At 34.8% G+C, this 17,257-nt stretch overlaps 1 protein-coding gene across 4 annotated transcripts in view; it reads left to right on the top strand.

The window, feature by feature from the left end:
* The window catches only part of GPATCH2 (G-patch domain containing 2), a 285,506-nt gene extending 272,024 nt beyond the window's left edge, over positions 1-13,482 (top strand). For 3 of the 4 annotated variants that reach the window (XM_074222681.1, XM_074222677.1, XM_074222678.1), the window contains exon 10: positions 9,955-13,482. In XM_074222681.1, the coding sequence (XP_074078782.1) occupies positions 9,955-10,175 (221 nt within the window). In that variant the 3' untranslated portion in view covers positions 10,176-13,482. Of the gene's footprint in view, positions 1-9,765; positions 9,818-9,954 lie in introns of all 4 variants that reach the window. The other variant, XM_074222682.1, reaches the window with a different exon arrangement.
* Positions 13,483-17,257: the final 3,775 nt, after the last annotated feature.

The raw sequence follows: 17,257 nt of genomic DNA, 5'->3' as shown, positions 1-17,257 counted from the left end.
ATATATACACACTTGATTTGGGTGACTAGAAATTGTAAAAATATTCTCAATCATCAAGCCAAATTTTTTGTTCTTTGTAGAAATTTTAATCCAGCAATGCCAAAATATTTCCTTCCCTTAAAATCTGTTATACCATAAGGATCTATGATTTTGTTAGTATGAGTGATTCCTCTATTAATGCAGATCATAATCCCCAGTACCCCTTAGTTGCTGCTCTTTGTGAGTTTTCTGTGTCTGAAAAGGTCATCATCCTATCTGTAAACAACTTTCTGGTGTTGAGCCTTTCTAAATTTAGCTGGATAGATCTAAACTAATCTAATAAGAACTGACAAATTTAGAATTTTACTCTTGGAGTTAATTTCAAAATGATCTAGAGAGAGCTTTTGTGGACTACAAGCTCAATTTAAGTCAATATAAGTCAATAAAGTGAAGTCAGTAAGCAAATGTTATCTTAGGCTTTATTATGAGACTCCATGTACTGGACACAGAAGGGATCGCTTGGCTCTGCTCTGTCCTGGTCAGATGATACCTGGAGTAAAGTGTTCATTTCTGGGTGCCAGCATTGATAGACTCCAAAAATGAACAACCAGGTTGGGGAAGGACCTTGAAATCATGCCATTTTAAGATTGGTTGAAAGAACTGGAGATATTTATCCTAGAGTAGAAACAATTTACTGGGCAATATAGTGGCTTTCTTCAAGTATTTGAAGGACTTTCTATGGAAAAGAGATTCAATTTGTTTAGTTCATCTGCTGAGGAAAGAACTGAGTAATGAATAGCAGTTCCATAGAGATATATTTAGCCTCCATAGAAGGAAATACTTTGTAAAATTTATTTATACCTATTCAAAAGCAGACTGGCCTACCTTGGAAAGCTATCAGTTCCCCTTCACTGAAACAAAGGCTAAGTGACCACTTGCCAGGGAGAAGAGATGCTTTTTTTTTTTTTATGGCATGGGTTAAAGTGGATAACCTTTGAGGTCCCTTCCAACTCTGAGGCTTTGTAATTCTCTAACATTCATTAGACAGCCAATACATATCCAATACTGGATTTGTATTTGAAGCCTTTCCAATTTGGTAAGAACTGCCAAAGCTTAGCATTCTTGTGGAATAATCTGCCAGAATCCAAAGGATATCATGCACACTTGTGTAAATTAGGTAATAATAGGAAATGCCAGTTTTTTTCATTCTTCTAGTTATGTCCCATTTGACTCTTCATGTCATACTCTTCATAATCCCATTTGGAGTTTCTTTGGCAAAGATACTAGAGTAGTTTGCCGTTTCCCTCTCCAGCTCATTTTATAGATGAGAAACTAAGGGTTAAGTGACTTGCCTAAGGTCACACAATTAATGTCTGAGGCTAGATGTGAACTCATATAAGTCTTCCTGACTTCAGACATGGTACTCTTTCTACTGTACAACCAGCTGACCAATTGCCAATAGAACTGTATTATTTAATAAATTAAAAATTGGTTTATCTGACCACCTATTAATCAGTTTTTGCTTTTTTTTTTATTAGCACTCACATATAACTACAAAATAAATGATTTTCATAATGATGGCCCTGGGGCACCTACAAAATTTTTCTGATACATCAGAGAAAGCTTAAAATTTGTTTGATACAATTTTAATGTTTCTTTAGATTCTTTTAAAATTGGTAATACATGATGTATTATTATTCCTTTGGTTTTTCTGACATTTCTCTATTAGCAAAAAATGATTGAATGGGAAAATGAGAGCAATATATTCAGGAGATATAGTTTCTAGAGTCTACCTTCAACACATCCCTTAGCCTCTATGAATCTCCATTCCTCATCTCATGAATGAAAGGACTAGCTTATCAAATCTTTTTCTGTTTTAAAAGACTGATTCACCAAAACAAACTTCTTGCTCAATTACCACAATGACAGATCATATTTGATAATGTTTCCTAACATAAAACCATTTTAGTATATAATATTTAGTTACTAAATTGCAAAAATCCAAACTTGCATCGGAATAAACTTTAATGGCTTCAACCCTTCTGCCAAAAAGCAACCAATTTTAGATTGACTGCACCTTAATTGAAAGTGAATGCTGAGCACTCTCCAAAGAAATTATTCTGAACTTTTTACCAAGAAGAATCACATGTAAAATTCCTACATGATCACAATTCATAGTGACTTTGTTAGTGATATTTATTTTATCAAAAAAAAATGACAGATTTCGCAGGAGTATAATATAACATGTCTTCCCCCTATCTGAATTTTGGTTTCTGTTTTTCTCACAATTGAAGCAATTCTTAATAGTATTCCCGAACTATTTTCCAGTGTATAGAAACTCATGTCCCTTCATTACTTAACACAGTAATGTAACATATGTGTTAGTTTGTAATCTTAATAATATTTACAGGTAGATTTATATCTTGCAAAAGAAAACCCTAAACCATCTATAAGGCCCTGCTACTGAGATAGAGGCAGCAGGAAGGGCCAGGCAGGCATAAAACACAAAATGCTTTCTGAATCCTGGGTCAGGAGAAAGGGAGAAGATGGCTCTCACTGTTACAAGGGGAGCAGCATGTATCACCTCCCCTTCCATTGGCTGTTTATCCAACATCAATACAACACTTTAGGAGCCAAATTACTAAACAAGCTGCCAATTAGGCTTGCAGTCAGCTGGATAGATTAGTGGCTAAGAGAGACTGATACAAGATTTTCATCTCTTGAGCCAATTACGCAAGTGAATTACCATCCACAATACTCTTTGGAAGATTTGAGGAGAAAAAAAGACTGACTCTGCCGTATTAGACATAAGTGAGATCCAGCATAAAGAGGGTGAGGGGTGAGCAGACTATGTATTGCTAAAATTGCCCACGCAAAAGGAGAGCCTTCTAGGAAAGGACTTAAAGGATTTAGCCCTGCTAGGAGAGATAGGAAAGGAAATAATAGTTGTGAAGTACTGTGCTGAGACTGAGTCGTTTCACTCCTACATCTTAATCGTATAAAAAAAGGATGAGAGAATAAAAGATTTCAGTGTGGTATCATTTTCCATGAAATAGGAAATTTCTAGGTTTTTTATTTAATGATCCAAAGAAATTTTTTTTAAAGATCGCATCTTTGGAGATGTGTTCCCTTCTCCCTATCTTCCCCTTATGATTTTGTTATTACAGCTATAAGAAATTTCTTTAAAAATATTTTTTTAGTAATTTGCCTGAATGAAACAGAATCAATTTTTGATCATGAAAATAAAAACACAAGCACCAGGGTGGTTTAAAAGACTTTTGCCAAAATTTTAAGATACAGAATTAGGTTGCCCATGCTGACCTTCCTGCTCATGATTGAAAAAGGGACCACAATTTCATAATTCTAGTTGAGATTTTTAAACTAGGCTAATGTTATTTCTTAAGTATTAAACAAATTTTAAACCTGAACTTTTGCAAGCTGTGGTATCCAAAAATGATTAAACAGATGTGTAGCCTGCAGCAACATTAGACCTCTGATCTGATTTTAGCTTACAGATGGAATTAAATTAATTCATGGCAATCACTGTAAAATCAAGGGTATGGTACTGAATGCTAGCGTACTGTTTAACCAGAACATACCTGTATCAGCAGCTGTTAAGAAAAAATTACGTGCCTTAATTTTTCATGGAAATCTGCCTACATTGCCACCATAAACATCGTTTCAAAATAAAAATTTAATTGCTGGTTTTGTTATTATATTAAGCAAGCCTTTTGACAAATGACTTGGCCTTGTTTTGTATATCTAGAAGATTCTTGCTATCTCTTAAAGTTTTTAGCACCTCAAGTATTCAATTATTATTTTTATACATGATTTTTTTGTATTTGGCCACAAAAAACAAAGTCAGTCAAGGATTTTCTTTTTTGCCATCAGGCTTTGACCATTACAAACTACTCCTTTTATTAACATTTTTTTGCCCCTAGCACATTGTCACCCTTGTCACATTTGGTAAATCCAGTAGTCAAGTTGAACCCCAGGAAGCCATCCTTGGAATGACTATACACTGCAAATATTGCAGCAAATGAAGATCTTATTGTTCTTCATTCCCAACAAATATAACATTCAGAAAATGTTAGAACCTAAATAAATTAATTTATGATGAATATCTAATTAGTTATTATAAGCAAAGTAAAATATACAGCTTGATAAAGTCCTAGACTTGAATCCTACCTTAGTACTGTGCCTTGATCAATTCCCTAGTACTTATCTTCATAGTCATAGTTGTGTTAGAATGCAATCTCTACTTATGGAAGGGATTCCTTGCTCTGATAAAATCACATTTCCTTATAATGTTCACATATGGCAAAATTATGGATGTTTGAGATACATCTGTAATCTTTATAGGTCAGCATTATGCTCTCCAAAATATCACAATCAAATATTAGAGTAGGTGGTCCATCTGTTCTGGCCCAATATGACATTTCTTATAAACCTTTTTTTGCATCCATGGGGGGAAAAATGGAACTTCTATAATTTTTGATCGAAATGTATTAGATTTTTTCCAGGGGGGGGGGGGCTAGCTTTTTTTTTTTTATGAACTGGCTGCTATGGACAGAGTCTTGCTTTTGGCTAGGTCAGTACCACCCTATCCAAGAACAATCCTTTCCAGAGGCACTGTGCCAGACACACCTTCTCCCAGAGCCCTAGCTGGCCAATCTTTGGTCTGCTCCTGGCATTCATTGTTGGAAGCTGTGCTTGAGGAGATGTGTTAGGGCATTTATTGCTACTAATTAGGAAATAAGAACTGTAGGAAGAAATTAAAACCAAATAAATCTAGACCCATCAAATGTTCCAAACCTAAAAACTGACCTCAGGTATCCCAAGAGTGTCCTCTGGATACTGAAAACCTTTATTAAAATGCAATCAATTCTTTTCTGTCATTTGGGGGAGGATGTGAAAAAAAGCAAGGAGAAGTTTAGTTTATCTTCCTTTAGCATTAACCCCTTCCCTTTGCTAGAACCCATCAATAAATTAGTATACCTTTCTTCAAAAAATACTAGTAACATTAAGAATTAGTTCAGATGTCTTTCTACCAATGTTTAGTAAAGCCTTAAGTTAATGGAATACTTTGGAAATAAATATTCGTTTTAGGGAGTTTTCTGATAAAGTGAAACTTAGACAATTCCTTCCTATATACTGAACAATTTCACATTATTTTGATGATTAGCTTTCTGTAGTTCATTGGTTTTGTTGCTCTGAACATCAGTTGTCACAGGATGGAATTATAGATAATGATGGTATATGGTGGTAAGCAGATGCTTTTCTCTTTATCTTCATATTTACATTTGATAGAAATACTTACTGATAGGAAAGTGTGGTGGGGGAAGGTGCTGAAAAAGAAGTGTTACCAAAGTCACTGAAAACAGAACTGTGTAGGTGAAGTGGAGGAAGGTGCTACTGCATCTCTTATCCCCCGTTTTTACCCCATCAAAACTGTGGAAAGTAAACTATTAAAAAGGGAGAGAAGATTTTAGGAATATCCTACCATACCTATTCCCTTTATCTCGAGACAAATAGCAATGGGCCAAACACCTTCCTTATATTCTATAGACATTTAGAACATCAGTTTCCCAAACATCTAAGTATTCAAAAGCTCTAAACCAAACCCTCTTCTCTCCCTACCTTAAGATTCTGGGTGATCTCATCTATTCTCGTGAATTCAATTAAAACTATATTATACACACACACACACACACACACACACACACACACATTTCATTTAGATGATACTACTCAACTGATATTTGAAGATGTGGCACTGAATTTAGGTCTGAGGCTCCAAACCTAAATTCAGTGCCACATCTTCAAATGCCAGTTGAGTAATACCATCTAAATGAAATTCTGAGACTCATCCAGATTGAGTTAATCATCTCCTAGAAGCAGCTAGATAGCACAGTGGTTAGAAGACTGAATTTAGAGTCAGGAAGATCTGATTTCAAATCCTTCCTCAGAAACCTTATAAGGGTGAACTCTGCACAACTCTTATCCTTCTACAGTCTCAGTTTCTACATCTGTACCTACCTCACAAGGTTTTTATGAAGACCAAATGAGGTAACTGTATAAAGTAACCCGCCCCCCCCAAAAAAAACCTATCCTATTTCCTTTGAGATCACTCTGTCATCCAGGTAAATAAACTCAGTATCAACACTGACAAAATGTTCCCTATCCCTCCTCACATCCAATCAGTTGCCAAACTTTATCAAGTTCTCCCTCTTCCTTCTACTCAGAAGATCTCTTTTGGCCCTCATTATTTCTTATTGGAACTGTTGGAATAGTCTCCTAATTTTCTTTTTTCCTTCTCTCTCTAATCCCTCCTTCATGTAGCTACCAGAATAATATCCTTAGGAGACAAATCTAACCATATCACTCCTCTATCATTATCTTAGGGGAAAAATACAGACTTTTCCACCTGATCCTTTAGTCCTATCACAATTTAGTTCCTACTTCCCTTTCTAGTTTTATTTCACATTGCTTCCCTTCACATAACGGTCCTGCCAAACACCAGCTGTCCTTGATCTTGACATTATCTTTCCTATTTCTATGTATTTGCCCATAATATACTATAGTCTCATCTCCTCTTTTCAGAATCTTTGTCTTCAGTTAGCTCAGGTGCCTTTGGAAACCACCGTGAAGCCTCCACCAGTACTTCTAAATGTAATATTCACCAAGTAGAATATAAGTTTTTCAAAAGCAGATCTGTTTTAATTTTGTGTTCTGCCTTTTTCATGTCCTCATGGACCATAGCACACTTCTTCTGTCCTCCATTATCTCTCAAAATTTGTCCAAGTTCATGTTCATTGTTTCCATTATGCTTTATATTCATTTCATCTCTTGTCCTCATTTCCTTTCACATTCAATCTTTCCCAACAGTCAGGTCTTTTTCAGTAGCTCCTATCTTCTCATTATATGACCAAAATATTTCTTAGGGAGTTTATTGATGGTTTCTTCAATTTCTTTTTCTTAAATGGGAATATTTAAGTATTTTATTTCCTCTTTTAATCTGAACAGTTTATATCATGTGTGTGTGTGTGTGTGTGTGTGTGTGTGTGTGTGTGTATATATATATATATTCATTTATATTGTCAGAATTATTGGCATTCAGTTAGGCAAAATAGCTCCAAATTATTACTGTAATTTCCTCCTCATTGATGGTGAATCTACCCTTTTCATTTTTGATAGTGACAGTTTAGTTTTCTTTTTTCTTTTTAATGAAATTAACCAGTTTTATCTATTTTGTTAGGTTTTTTTAATAAGACCAATTCTTAGTTTTACTTATTAGTTCAATAGTTATCCAGTTTTATTAATTTCTCCTTTGATTTTTAGAATTTCTAATTTAGTATTTAAAGATTTTTAACTTGTTCCTCTTCTAGCTTTTGTAGTTGTGTGCCTAATTCATTGATCTCTCCTTCCTCTGTTTTATTCGTGTAAGCATTTAGAGATATAAAATTTCCCATAATAACTGCTTTGACTGCATCCCACAAGTTTTGGTACAATGTCTCATCATTGACATTGTCTTAGATGAAATTGTTTATTTCTGTGATTTATTGTTTGATTCATTCATTTAAAATTAGGTTTTATTTGGCTTTCAATTTTTATCATATCTTTTCCATGGTGGACAGAATATTTAAGCTTCAGCTTTAGTGTTTCATTTTCCAATGAATAGCCTGAATTATTTTCTTAAGAATTGCTTAAGTATTTCTTTGCTGTCTAAGTGACTTTCAAAAGCCTTCTCCAGCACCATAATTCAAAAGTATTGATTCTGCAACACTTGACTTTCCTTATAGTCTAGCCCTTTCACTGGAAAAAACCAGAACTTTGATTCTATAGACCTTTGTTGGCAAGATGATGTCTGCTTTTTGGTATACTGTCTAGATTTACCTAACTTTCCTTCCAAGACGCAAGTATGTTTTAGTTTAATGACTACAGCCACTGTCTTCAGTGATCTTTGCTAATATTTTGGGGTTTTTTTGGCAAGGCAGTGGGGTTAAGTGACTTGCCCACGGTCACATAGCTATATAATTATTAAGCGTCTGAGGTCATATTTGGACTCAGGTCCTCCTGATTCCAGGGCCAGTACTCTATGCACAGCGCTATCCAGCTGCACCCCACATCAGTGATCTTTGAACCCAAAATGGATAAAATCTGACACTGCTTCCATATTTTTTCTCCCTCTATTTGTCAGGAAATGATGGAATCAGTTGCCAAGATCTTAGTTGTTTTTTAATTTTTTTTTTTTATTTTTGAGGTTAAGCTTTAAGCCAGCTTTTAGCTGCTCCTTTGTCCCCCTTCTTCAAGAAGCTTCTTCTTTACTTTGAGTCACCAAAGTTATGTCATCTGCATATCTGAAATTGTTGATATTTTCCTGGCATCCTTATTTTCAGCTTTTGATTCATCCAGTCTAACATTTACCACAATATACTCTGAATATAAGTTAAATATATAAGTTGACAAAATACAACTTTGTCATACTTCTTTTCCAAATTTATACCAATTAATTGCTTCATATTTTTGTCTAACCATTGCTTCTTGACCACATACAGGTTTCTCAGGAGACAATTAAGATGAACTGGTACTCTCCTATCTTTGAGGACTTGCCACATTTTGTTGTGATACACACAATTTAGTGTAGTCATTGAAGCAGAAGTAAATTTTTTTCTGAAACTCCCTTGCTTTTCTCCATAATCCAGCGAATGTTGACAATTTGGTCTTTAGTTCCTCTGCCTCCTCAAAACCAGCCTGTTCTGGTAATTCCTGGTTCATGTATTGCTGAAACCTGGCTTACAGAATCCTACCCATAACCTTGCTTGCATGTGAAATGAGTTCATTTGTTCAGTAATTTGTACCTTCCATGGCATTGCTGTTCTTTAGAACTGAAAGGTAAACTGATCTTTTCTAATCCAGTGACCACTGTTAGGTTCTCCAAATTTGCTAGCATATTAAATGGAGCACTTTCTTAGCATCATCCTTCAGAGTTTTAAATAGCTCCCCGGGAATCCCATCACTTTCACAATGCTTCCTAAGGTCTGCTTGACTTCATTCTCTAGGCTGTCTGACTCTAGATCCTATAGTTCTTTTGGGTATTTTTGGCCCCTCTTCTTATTCTGCTTCTGTTCCTAGCATTTTTTTCTTTTTTTCATTTTAGTACTGTTCTTGGGGTTTACTTGGCAAAGATAGCAGAGTGATTTGCCATTTCTTTGTCCAGTGGATAACTTTTTCGTCAGAACTCTCATAGTTTCATTGAGCTACCCAAGCCTCTCTAGCATGACAAGGCAGTGATTGGGGGAAGGGGGAGGGGAGATTATGTGACCCAAAACTTTAAGAGCCATGCATACAGTAAACACCAAATTAATGTTTGTTGAATCTGAATGACAGTTTCCCTAAAAAAATCAAAACACTAGAACTATAAGCCCTGGTACTGACCAACAAATTAAGAACTACTGCTATAAGAGAATACACAGAATCCATGCCTTAGATATTGCTTTTTATTTTTCTTTTTTAGTAAATCCATAATGGGTTATTTAATAACCTTCTCATTCTTTCTCATATTGGGCGGGTTGAACCTCAGCTATCTGGGTTCTAATTAACCAAAATTTTACTATATACTAACTTTTTAACCTGTCATTAACTCATACTTCATAGCTATTGAGATAAAGTATAAGAAAGGCAGAGGGATGCCATAAGAGATTGAGATTTTGGGGGTTTTGCACTATTTTCTTTTTAATCTGTTAGGGTAGGATAATTAAATTTTGCTTATTTTATTATTTCCAGGATCTACCATGTAATATAAAAACTTATCTTTCACATTCAAGTTCTCCATGAGGTCAGTACATATAAAAGCAGCTTACTTCAGCTTCCTATCCATTTATAACAATCATCAGAATAGTATTTCTCAACTGATGCAATCCTTTTCTTCTCTCAAGCCAGTACTGAATTATGTTGTTTGTATCATTAATGCAGGACTTGTAGGTGAAAATGCCCAGCCAATCCCAGAGACCAACATTGGAAACCGAATGCTCCAGAGCATGGGGTGGACACCTGGGATGGGCCTTGGAAGAGACGGCAGGGGGATGTCTGAGCCAATACAAGCCATGCAGAGGCCCAAAGGATTAGGACTTGGATTTAGCCGACAAAACTCCACACCACCAAGTAATGCCCCCAAGTCAGGAAAATCGACCTAAGAAGACAAGGGTTTACTTAAGATATTTCCTACAAGTCTAGTTGTTCTCTATTTACAAGATATTTGTGAAGCAGCAACCGACATGCCTCAAACCTGCCACACCAGAGTTCCAACAATGTTTAGTCCTTCAAAAGAGGGAAACAAATTTCAGTCACAATTCATGGTGCTAAAATGGAATCCTAATTGTACTTGTTTTCAGTTTTTAAATCAACTTCTAGTGATAAAATACAGCTTTTTTTCATTAAAATTTTTAGAAATTAGCAATTTCAGACACCCTTGCCTGGGGCATGTGGGGGACGTGCATATGCAAACATGTTTATGTGATTTTTTTTTTTTTATGTTCTTCACATTATCCCAAATTCTCATTTACCCAGAAGTCAGAGCCCTAAGACAATACTTCTTTGGTAATCATGACAGTTTCATGTTCCTTGAGTTTGACATTTTGTAAAGATTGGTCAGTAGGGTGGCCCCATCAGGTTCCCATCCTAGGTTGACATGTGACACAGTTTTTATACATGACAACCAGTAATACCTACTTATTTTCCTAGGAAATTAAGACAAAAATATACCTTCTCATTTCATGATAAATGATCACCACTGAGTGCCCTCACACTACTGAAATGCAGTTTTTGATGCATTTTTACCTCATTTAGGACCTAATATAAACAAATGTTGAATGAAATGCATATTTTGAAATTTACCCTGACTGAGCCGTATGATCTCTTAATTTAGACCAGCCTCTACCTCTAATCCCCTTAAAAAGTTCATTGTAAGATCACTCAGTTTTACCAAACTGATTTCAAATCGTGATCATTGCAGTAAGGCCTTAGACCCTAGTTGTCTTGGAAAATGAGAGCTTTCTGATAGTAACTGCCCTGAGATGTAAATCCTAAAATATGCAAGGAAAAAGACCGGGCTGGTCCTTTAAAATCAAACAGGACAGGCCTGTTTTAGTATCCAAGTCTTCACTAACCATGGACCTCCCTACACAGGAGTGGGGAAGCTTCTGCATAAAATACTGGGCTGAGCTCTGCCCTGTTCTTGTTGATTTTACAGTAGCATTAGTATGGGTAATAGTGTTAAAATGAGAATGCATTTTTATTGGATGACTAAATGCCAGGGTCCTGCATTAGGAGGCTTCTCTCACATTTTGTTGTATAAAATACAAGCACACTCCACCTACCTTCCTCCTCCTCTGAGGAAAGTGCAATGATTCAGAAGAGGTTGGCCTGCTGTTGAAATGCCTTGAAAGTTTTGCCAAATATATATATACATTTCTTTTAAGAATTATCCTTTTATGAATTTGGGTTGGGGAGTGCCCTGAGAATAGAAAGGGCAGGAGGGAGGGAAGGGAGAGGGTGATGATAGTTTGTCTTTTGTGCTGCTAGCCAAATGTATTCTTGTTGCACAAAGGAACTGGTTTATTTATGAACTGCTGTTCAATGCTGTCCAACAAATGTGTTATGTAGGAAATTAAATTTTGTGTGAGTGTGTGTGTGTGTGTATGTGTGTCTTCTGCATGTGTGTGTGTGTATGTGTGTATGTTTCAGTGATTAGAAAGGGGACTGGGTCAAAATGTGTCTATGACTTTTAAAAAGGCAGCAAATAACATCCTCAGTCATATTGGAAAAAGATTTTAAGAAATGTCATTTTCTGAAAATTCTTCAGCTCTTAGAATTGTGAAAATCCCAATTTTTCAGGTGATAGCAATTTTCTCTATCACTAAGTGACCCAGATTTGACTGATACTTGTTTTTCAACTTCACTGTCTGGGTTGCAGAATTTTAGAGAATTCATTCATGAAAGGGAAAAAATAGTGACAACTCCATTCAGCTCATGAACAATTGTTTTGGATGAATTGTGTGTGGCAGCATTCAGTCTTATCTGTGGGTATGTGTTTTTACTGCTGTGTTTTTATGAGAGTGTATCATTTCTTCCACTCAAAGTGGCTGCTCTAACACTTAGCCTGGAAGCCCACAAAGCCCTTGTGGTCCTTATAACTAACCATGGTACTTGTGACACAAACATTATATTGTTCATATTGTCATTGAATGTAAAATAGCTGTCATCCTTCAGAGTTGATGCACCACATGTGGCACACCCAAGAATTTAACATACTTAAAAACTTATGTGAACCAAAGTTCAGAGTGGAGAGGTGGGAACATCTGAAGCCGATTTGGCATGCACCCAGATCTTTGCTCCAAGCCCATACTGATTCACCATGATGGTCCTATGGCACAAGAATACCAAGGTGACTTGTCAGTGTTCAAATTTAAGTCTGAAATGTGGAAGATTGCTTTTAAATCAAACCTTCTCTGTAAAAGCACAAGCACACTCATTTAGGTGGTGTTTAGTTAGTGTCAGTTTGTTTGTTTTTGCCATTTATAATTCCTATAGGACCAAAGCATTCAGTGGAGTGTGTGATTTAGAATAACTTGTTTGTCTCTACATGGAAAGGTAATTCTGTATACTGCCATAAGGCAACCCTTCTTACCCTTCTAGTCAGAAGCCTCTTATTGGCTTAATTGGTTGCATTAAAAAATCTATATGGAAATTTTGGAGAATGCAGAGATCTAACAATCTATTAACTTTACCCTTCAGATAGCCAGATAAACCCATTCTCTGGCAATGGTATTGAGAGTTTTGTCATAAAATGCAATTGAATTAATTCTCTGCAGATTTTTTAAATCACTTAGCACTACCAAATTGATCTATGATAGTACTGTACATTTCAAGTTTTTTTCAAAATTCAAGTATATTGAAGTTTTATCACAAAAATATATCTTTATTTTAAAAAATATGGAATGCTTTTTAAAATTTTACTGCTATCTAAAACTAATTGGATCATCTTTACATTTGATTATATAGGTTTATCGATTTTTACCATGGCATTTACCAACAGCAAAACCATAGCTAAGAGGACATATGTATGTGTACCTAAGTATAGATGTATGTGCATGTGTCACTACATGTGCCTTCTGATATACATGCATTGGATGTAAAATATACATGATGTTGCAATGTTTATCTTCACACTGTGTGTACTGATGTACTTGTCATTAATTGAACAGTTGATTTAATTGACAGCAATTTCACTTTAAACAAATATTTGAAGAAGAAAAATCATTGTTAACATGCTTGTTTTAACCATTTCCCTCTACATTTTTTCCCCTGTAGAAATGGTTGATATTGTTATTCTAAAATAAAACTATACAGGCAAAAATGGTTTTAAAGATATATTGAAGGTTGTTCTAACAATTCAACAAAAATGGGAAAAAATAAAGCATAAGAGACATTTTTCTGGTTAAACACATTTTTGTTCTTGACTATATCCTTTAAATGAATTTCTTTCTGCACTAAATGTATTGGGTCTTTAAGGAAAAAACACTATGCAATTCAGTTAGATTATAAACTTCTCAAGGGCAGAGCTAATGACTTGTTTTTCTTTTTAATTGTCCAGTATAATCTTAATTACAATCATCTGCCCAAAGTGGCACTCATTGTTTGTCAATACAATAATGCCTTATGAAAATAAACAGGTATTAATAGGTTCTAGACCTCCATATAGCCTTTAAACCATTTAGGTTGACTTGATCATTAATCCTAGTAAAATTAACTCTAGTTCATTTTTAATTTATTGATCATGTTCTTCCATAATGATCAAAGGAGTTGGGTTTTACCTGTAGGTGAATATGTAGACATAAAAAAAATGTAATTTTTTTGTGTGTTTGCTCTCTTCTCTCTAGCATAACTTTGTACCCCACCTGCAGCTAAATCAGCTTGGCAAATCATCCACAGATTTGGTTCAACACAAAAATTATGCCATTCATTGAAAAGTCTAATCAAGAGTTAACTATTAAACTTGTTTATTTTCAAGTCATCTACTCTTACCTAAAACCAAGGCTATCTCCTCCCATGGGCAAAACAAGAGCGTTAAAATTATAGAACAGAATATAGATAGTTTGATATTTTTAAAATATAACTAAATTCCCTATTGCCTATGGAAGTGATCTTAGGTCCTTAAAGACTATGTCAATGGAGTACAAGTGCTGGGTGATCCTACCTAGCTAAAAAACTTTTAGTATAAACTTTATAACAGACTTGATGCTTGTCTATCTAGCCAGAAGACAACCCTGGCTAAGTATAAAGGGATTTATCACCAGAACATCAAATGAGACATTATCTGGTCTAAAGCAATTCTTAAAGACCATCCCTTAAGATGACACAGTGTGGGGGCAGCTAGGTGGTGCCATGGAGTCAGGACTATCTGAGTTCAAATGCAGCCTTAGACACTCAATAATTACCTAGCTGCGTGGCCTTGGGCAAGCCACTTAACCCCATCGCCTTGCAAAAACCTAAAAAATAAAAATAATGTGGAGGGTGGGGGAAGGATTCTGCACTGGAAAAAGGAAGTATAAAACTAGGATCCTTAAACTACTACTATATTAATAGCATACATTTATATGGCACTTTTACAGATTTACAAAGCACTTTCCATACATTATCATGCAATCTCACAATACTCCTATTAAGAAAGGGAGTTGAATCATAATATTTCAGTAGATCTATGATCTCATTAATGTATGGATACTTTCTCCAGTGGAGCTCATCACTCATGTACCCCTCATCCTGTGCAACTCTTGTCACTATTCTGTAATTCCATCACAAGATATATACCCAAAGTGAGAGAGGCGTTCCCCTGTATCACTTCACATAATATGAGCGAGCACCCATGGACTTCCTCTCAGACTGTCAGTTGGTTCTTAATTCTTATGTGGCCAATTCAATTCCATTTCTGTTATTATGTATCTGTTAATATATACATTTTTGTTAATACATAGTTATTGTTGGTAGAATACTTTAGTTAATATATGCATTAACTTTAGTTAATACATACTATTGTAACTAATTAACTTTAATATATACATTTATGAAAATACATAATTATTGATGATAGTACTTTACCTATTCACACCCACCATATGTTTCTCCATTGCCCTTTCAGTGACCTACAACTTAATGATTCTTTAGAGTCAATGGTACTGTGTTTCGTAGCCAAACAGCATCATAGGAAGACTATTAATATTAAAAATGGGGGGGGGGTAAGACCTTTGTTTCAGAAAAGGACTTTGTAATAATTAGACATACTGCAAAGTTACAAAACAGTCCAATTAAGTCCACAAAAAGCTTTTATTAGATGACTACTCTATGCCAGATATACTTTCTAAGGAGATAAATACAAAGACTGAAACAACCCCCTACTATAAGCAGCTTCCTAATGTCCTAATGAAGAAACAGCAAATACACAGGATAAAATCCAGCCACACTCTTCATCTTCTCAATTGCAGATTTAATTATAAATCCAGTTTATTGCCAATCTTCAATGTCTATGTAAGGTGTATATATATATATATATATATATATAGGCAATTGAATGAGATAGCTACACTACATCCTAGTCTGAACAATAGTCAACAAATAAACTCAGTGATATCATAAATTTCAGTCAGTTACGTGATTATAAAATATAATGTGTTAGACAATATGATTTTCAAACTTCCTTTTTTGTATTTTTTATCAATGATATTCTCAATAAATATATAGATTATTCTAATAAAGATTTTGTAGCAATTGGAAAATGCATACCTGGGTGGGTAATTACTGAGGTTTTCTTGGTTGCCATTTTTAGTAATCATGTTCATAACTTTTCTGAGGGCTTGATATCCTCTTAATATCTATATTGAAAATAAACCCTTCAATACCCTCAGATTTGTGTCATTCCCACTATAGACTTTTCATGTCTATACCAGACTTCTCTGGTCTAATTCAGATGCTCTTCACATTTTAATTTTCTTTAGTGTCATGTAAACATGATTATAGATAAAGAAAATAGTTTGTTACAAATATCCTAGCAGATCTTTTTTCATTAACATCTTTTTGTTAATTTCCTTCAAGATTTGTCTATAAATTCCTTTAGAATGATCTGATTCAGTTGGGTTTCTTTTTATTTATTTATTTTGAGTTTTACAATTTTTCCCCCAATCTTACTTCCAGCCCCCCCACCCCCACAGAAAGCAATTTGTCAGTCTTTACATTGTTTGCATGTTGTTCAGTTGGGTTTCTTACCATGTTTTTTGTAACATTGTTTATCCCTGTACTGTTTCTTTATGATAGTATTGATTATTATCTTCCACAGTCCTCTTCAGTAATTTTTAAAAATTAGTTTATATTTTTAAAAAAGGTGATACTCTTACATGCTGTTAGTCCCTTTACATTTGGAAAGTAAATCAAAAGGTTTGCTAGATAAGGTGAGCCCTGTACTCTCTTGGTCTCATCAAAATAATTTATTTATACTGGTTAAACTTCCTTTAAAAATGATGATAGTTTATGTTGCTCCAAACATTTATTCACTTACCATTTTTCAACATCAACAGCTGATTGAAATTTTATGGTCAGCAATTATTTAAACTAAATTCTGTATGTTCTCGTTTTTTAGTCTTCTAATTTTGCTCTAATATGTTAAGGGTCTGATAGTACAGAAATCAAAAGATTTAGAAATGACCACATAAATAACCAGTCATTTCCCATCAAAATATAATTTAATTTTGTGGACATTATGCTAACAGTATCCAGTACCACTACCACCCTTGAACCGAACTCTCTTCTCAGAAAGTATTCATGATATAGGAGTGCTAAGCAACTAGTCTAAAGGCATTTTCATAATATCCTTTTTACAATATCCCATAAAATATTGATTTATTGCCTTTGAAATCACAATCTAATCAACTCAGCCTTATTTGTGACTCGAGGGAGAACCTTTGAAGCATCTTCCAACAACTATGACTTCTTTTTTTATCTTCTGCTTTCATTTGTTTTGATATGATTCAGATCCAGTGGTTGTATAGCCACTAATTAATCTCTGAAGATTTCACCTTTACAATAGAGTTAATTTTTAATAATGGTCTAAAAGCTAATGCTTTTTACCACACTCATATGTTTCTTCTTCTTTGCTACCATTACTGAAGAACTGGAAAGAAAGTATGCAGGACTGAAATTCACTTTGATTTCATGGGTTGCCATGGAC

The sequence above is a fragment of the Macrotis lagotis genome, chromosome 2 (assembly GCF_037893015.1).
Source record: "Macrotis lagotis isolate mMagLag1 chromosome 2, bilby.v1.9.chrom.fasta, whole genome shotgun sequence".
NCBI lineage: Eukaryota > Metazoa > Chordata > Mammalia > Peramelemorphia > Peramelidae > Macrotis > Macrotis lagotis.
This window is presented reverse-complemented; position numbering and strand designations above follow the sequence as displayed.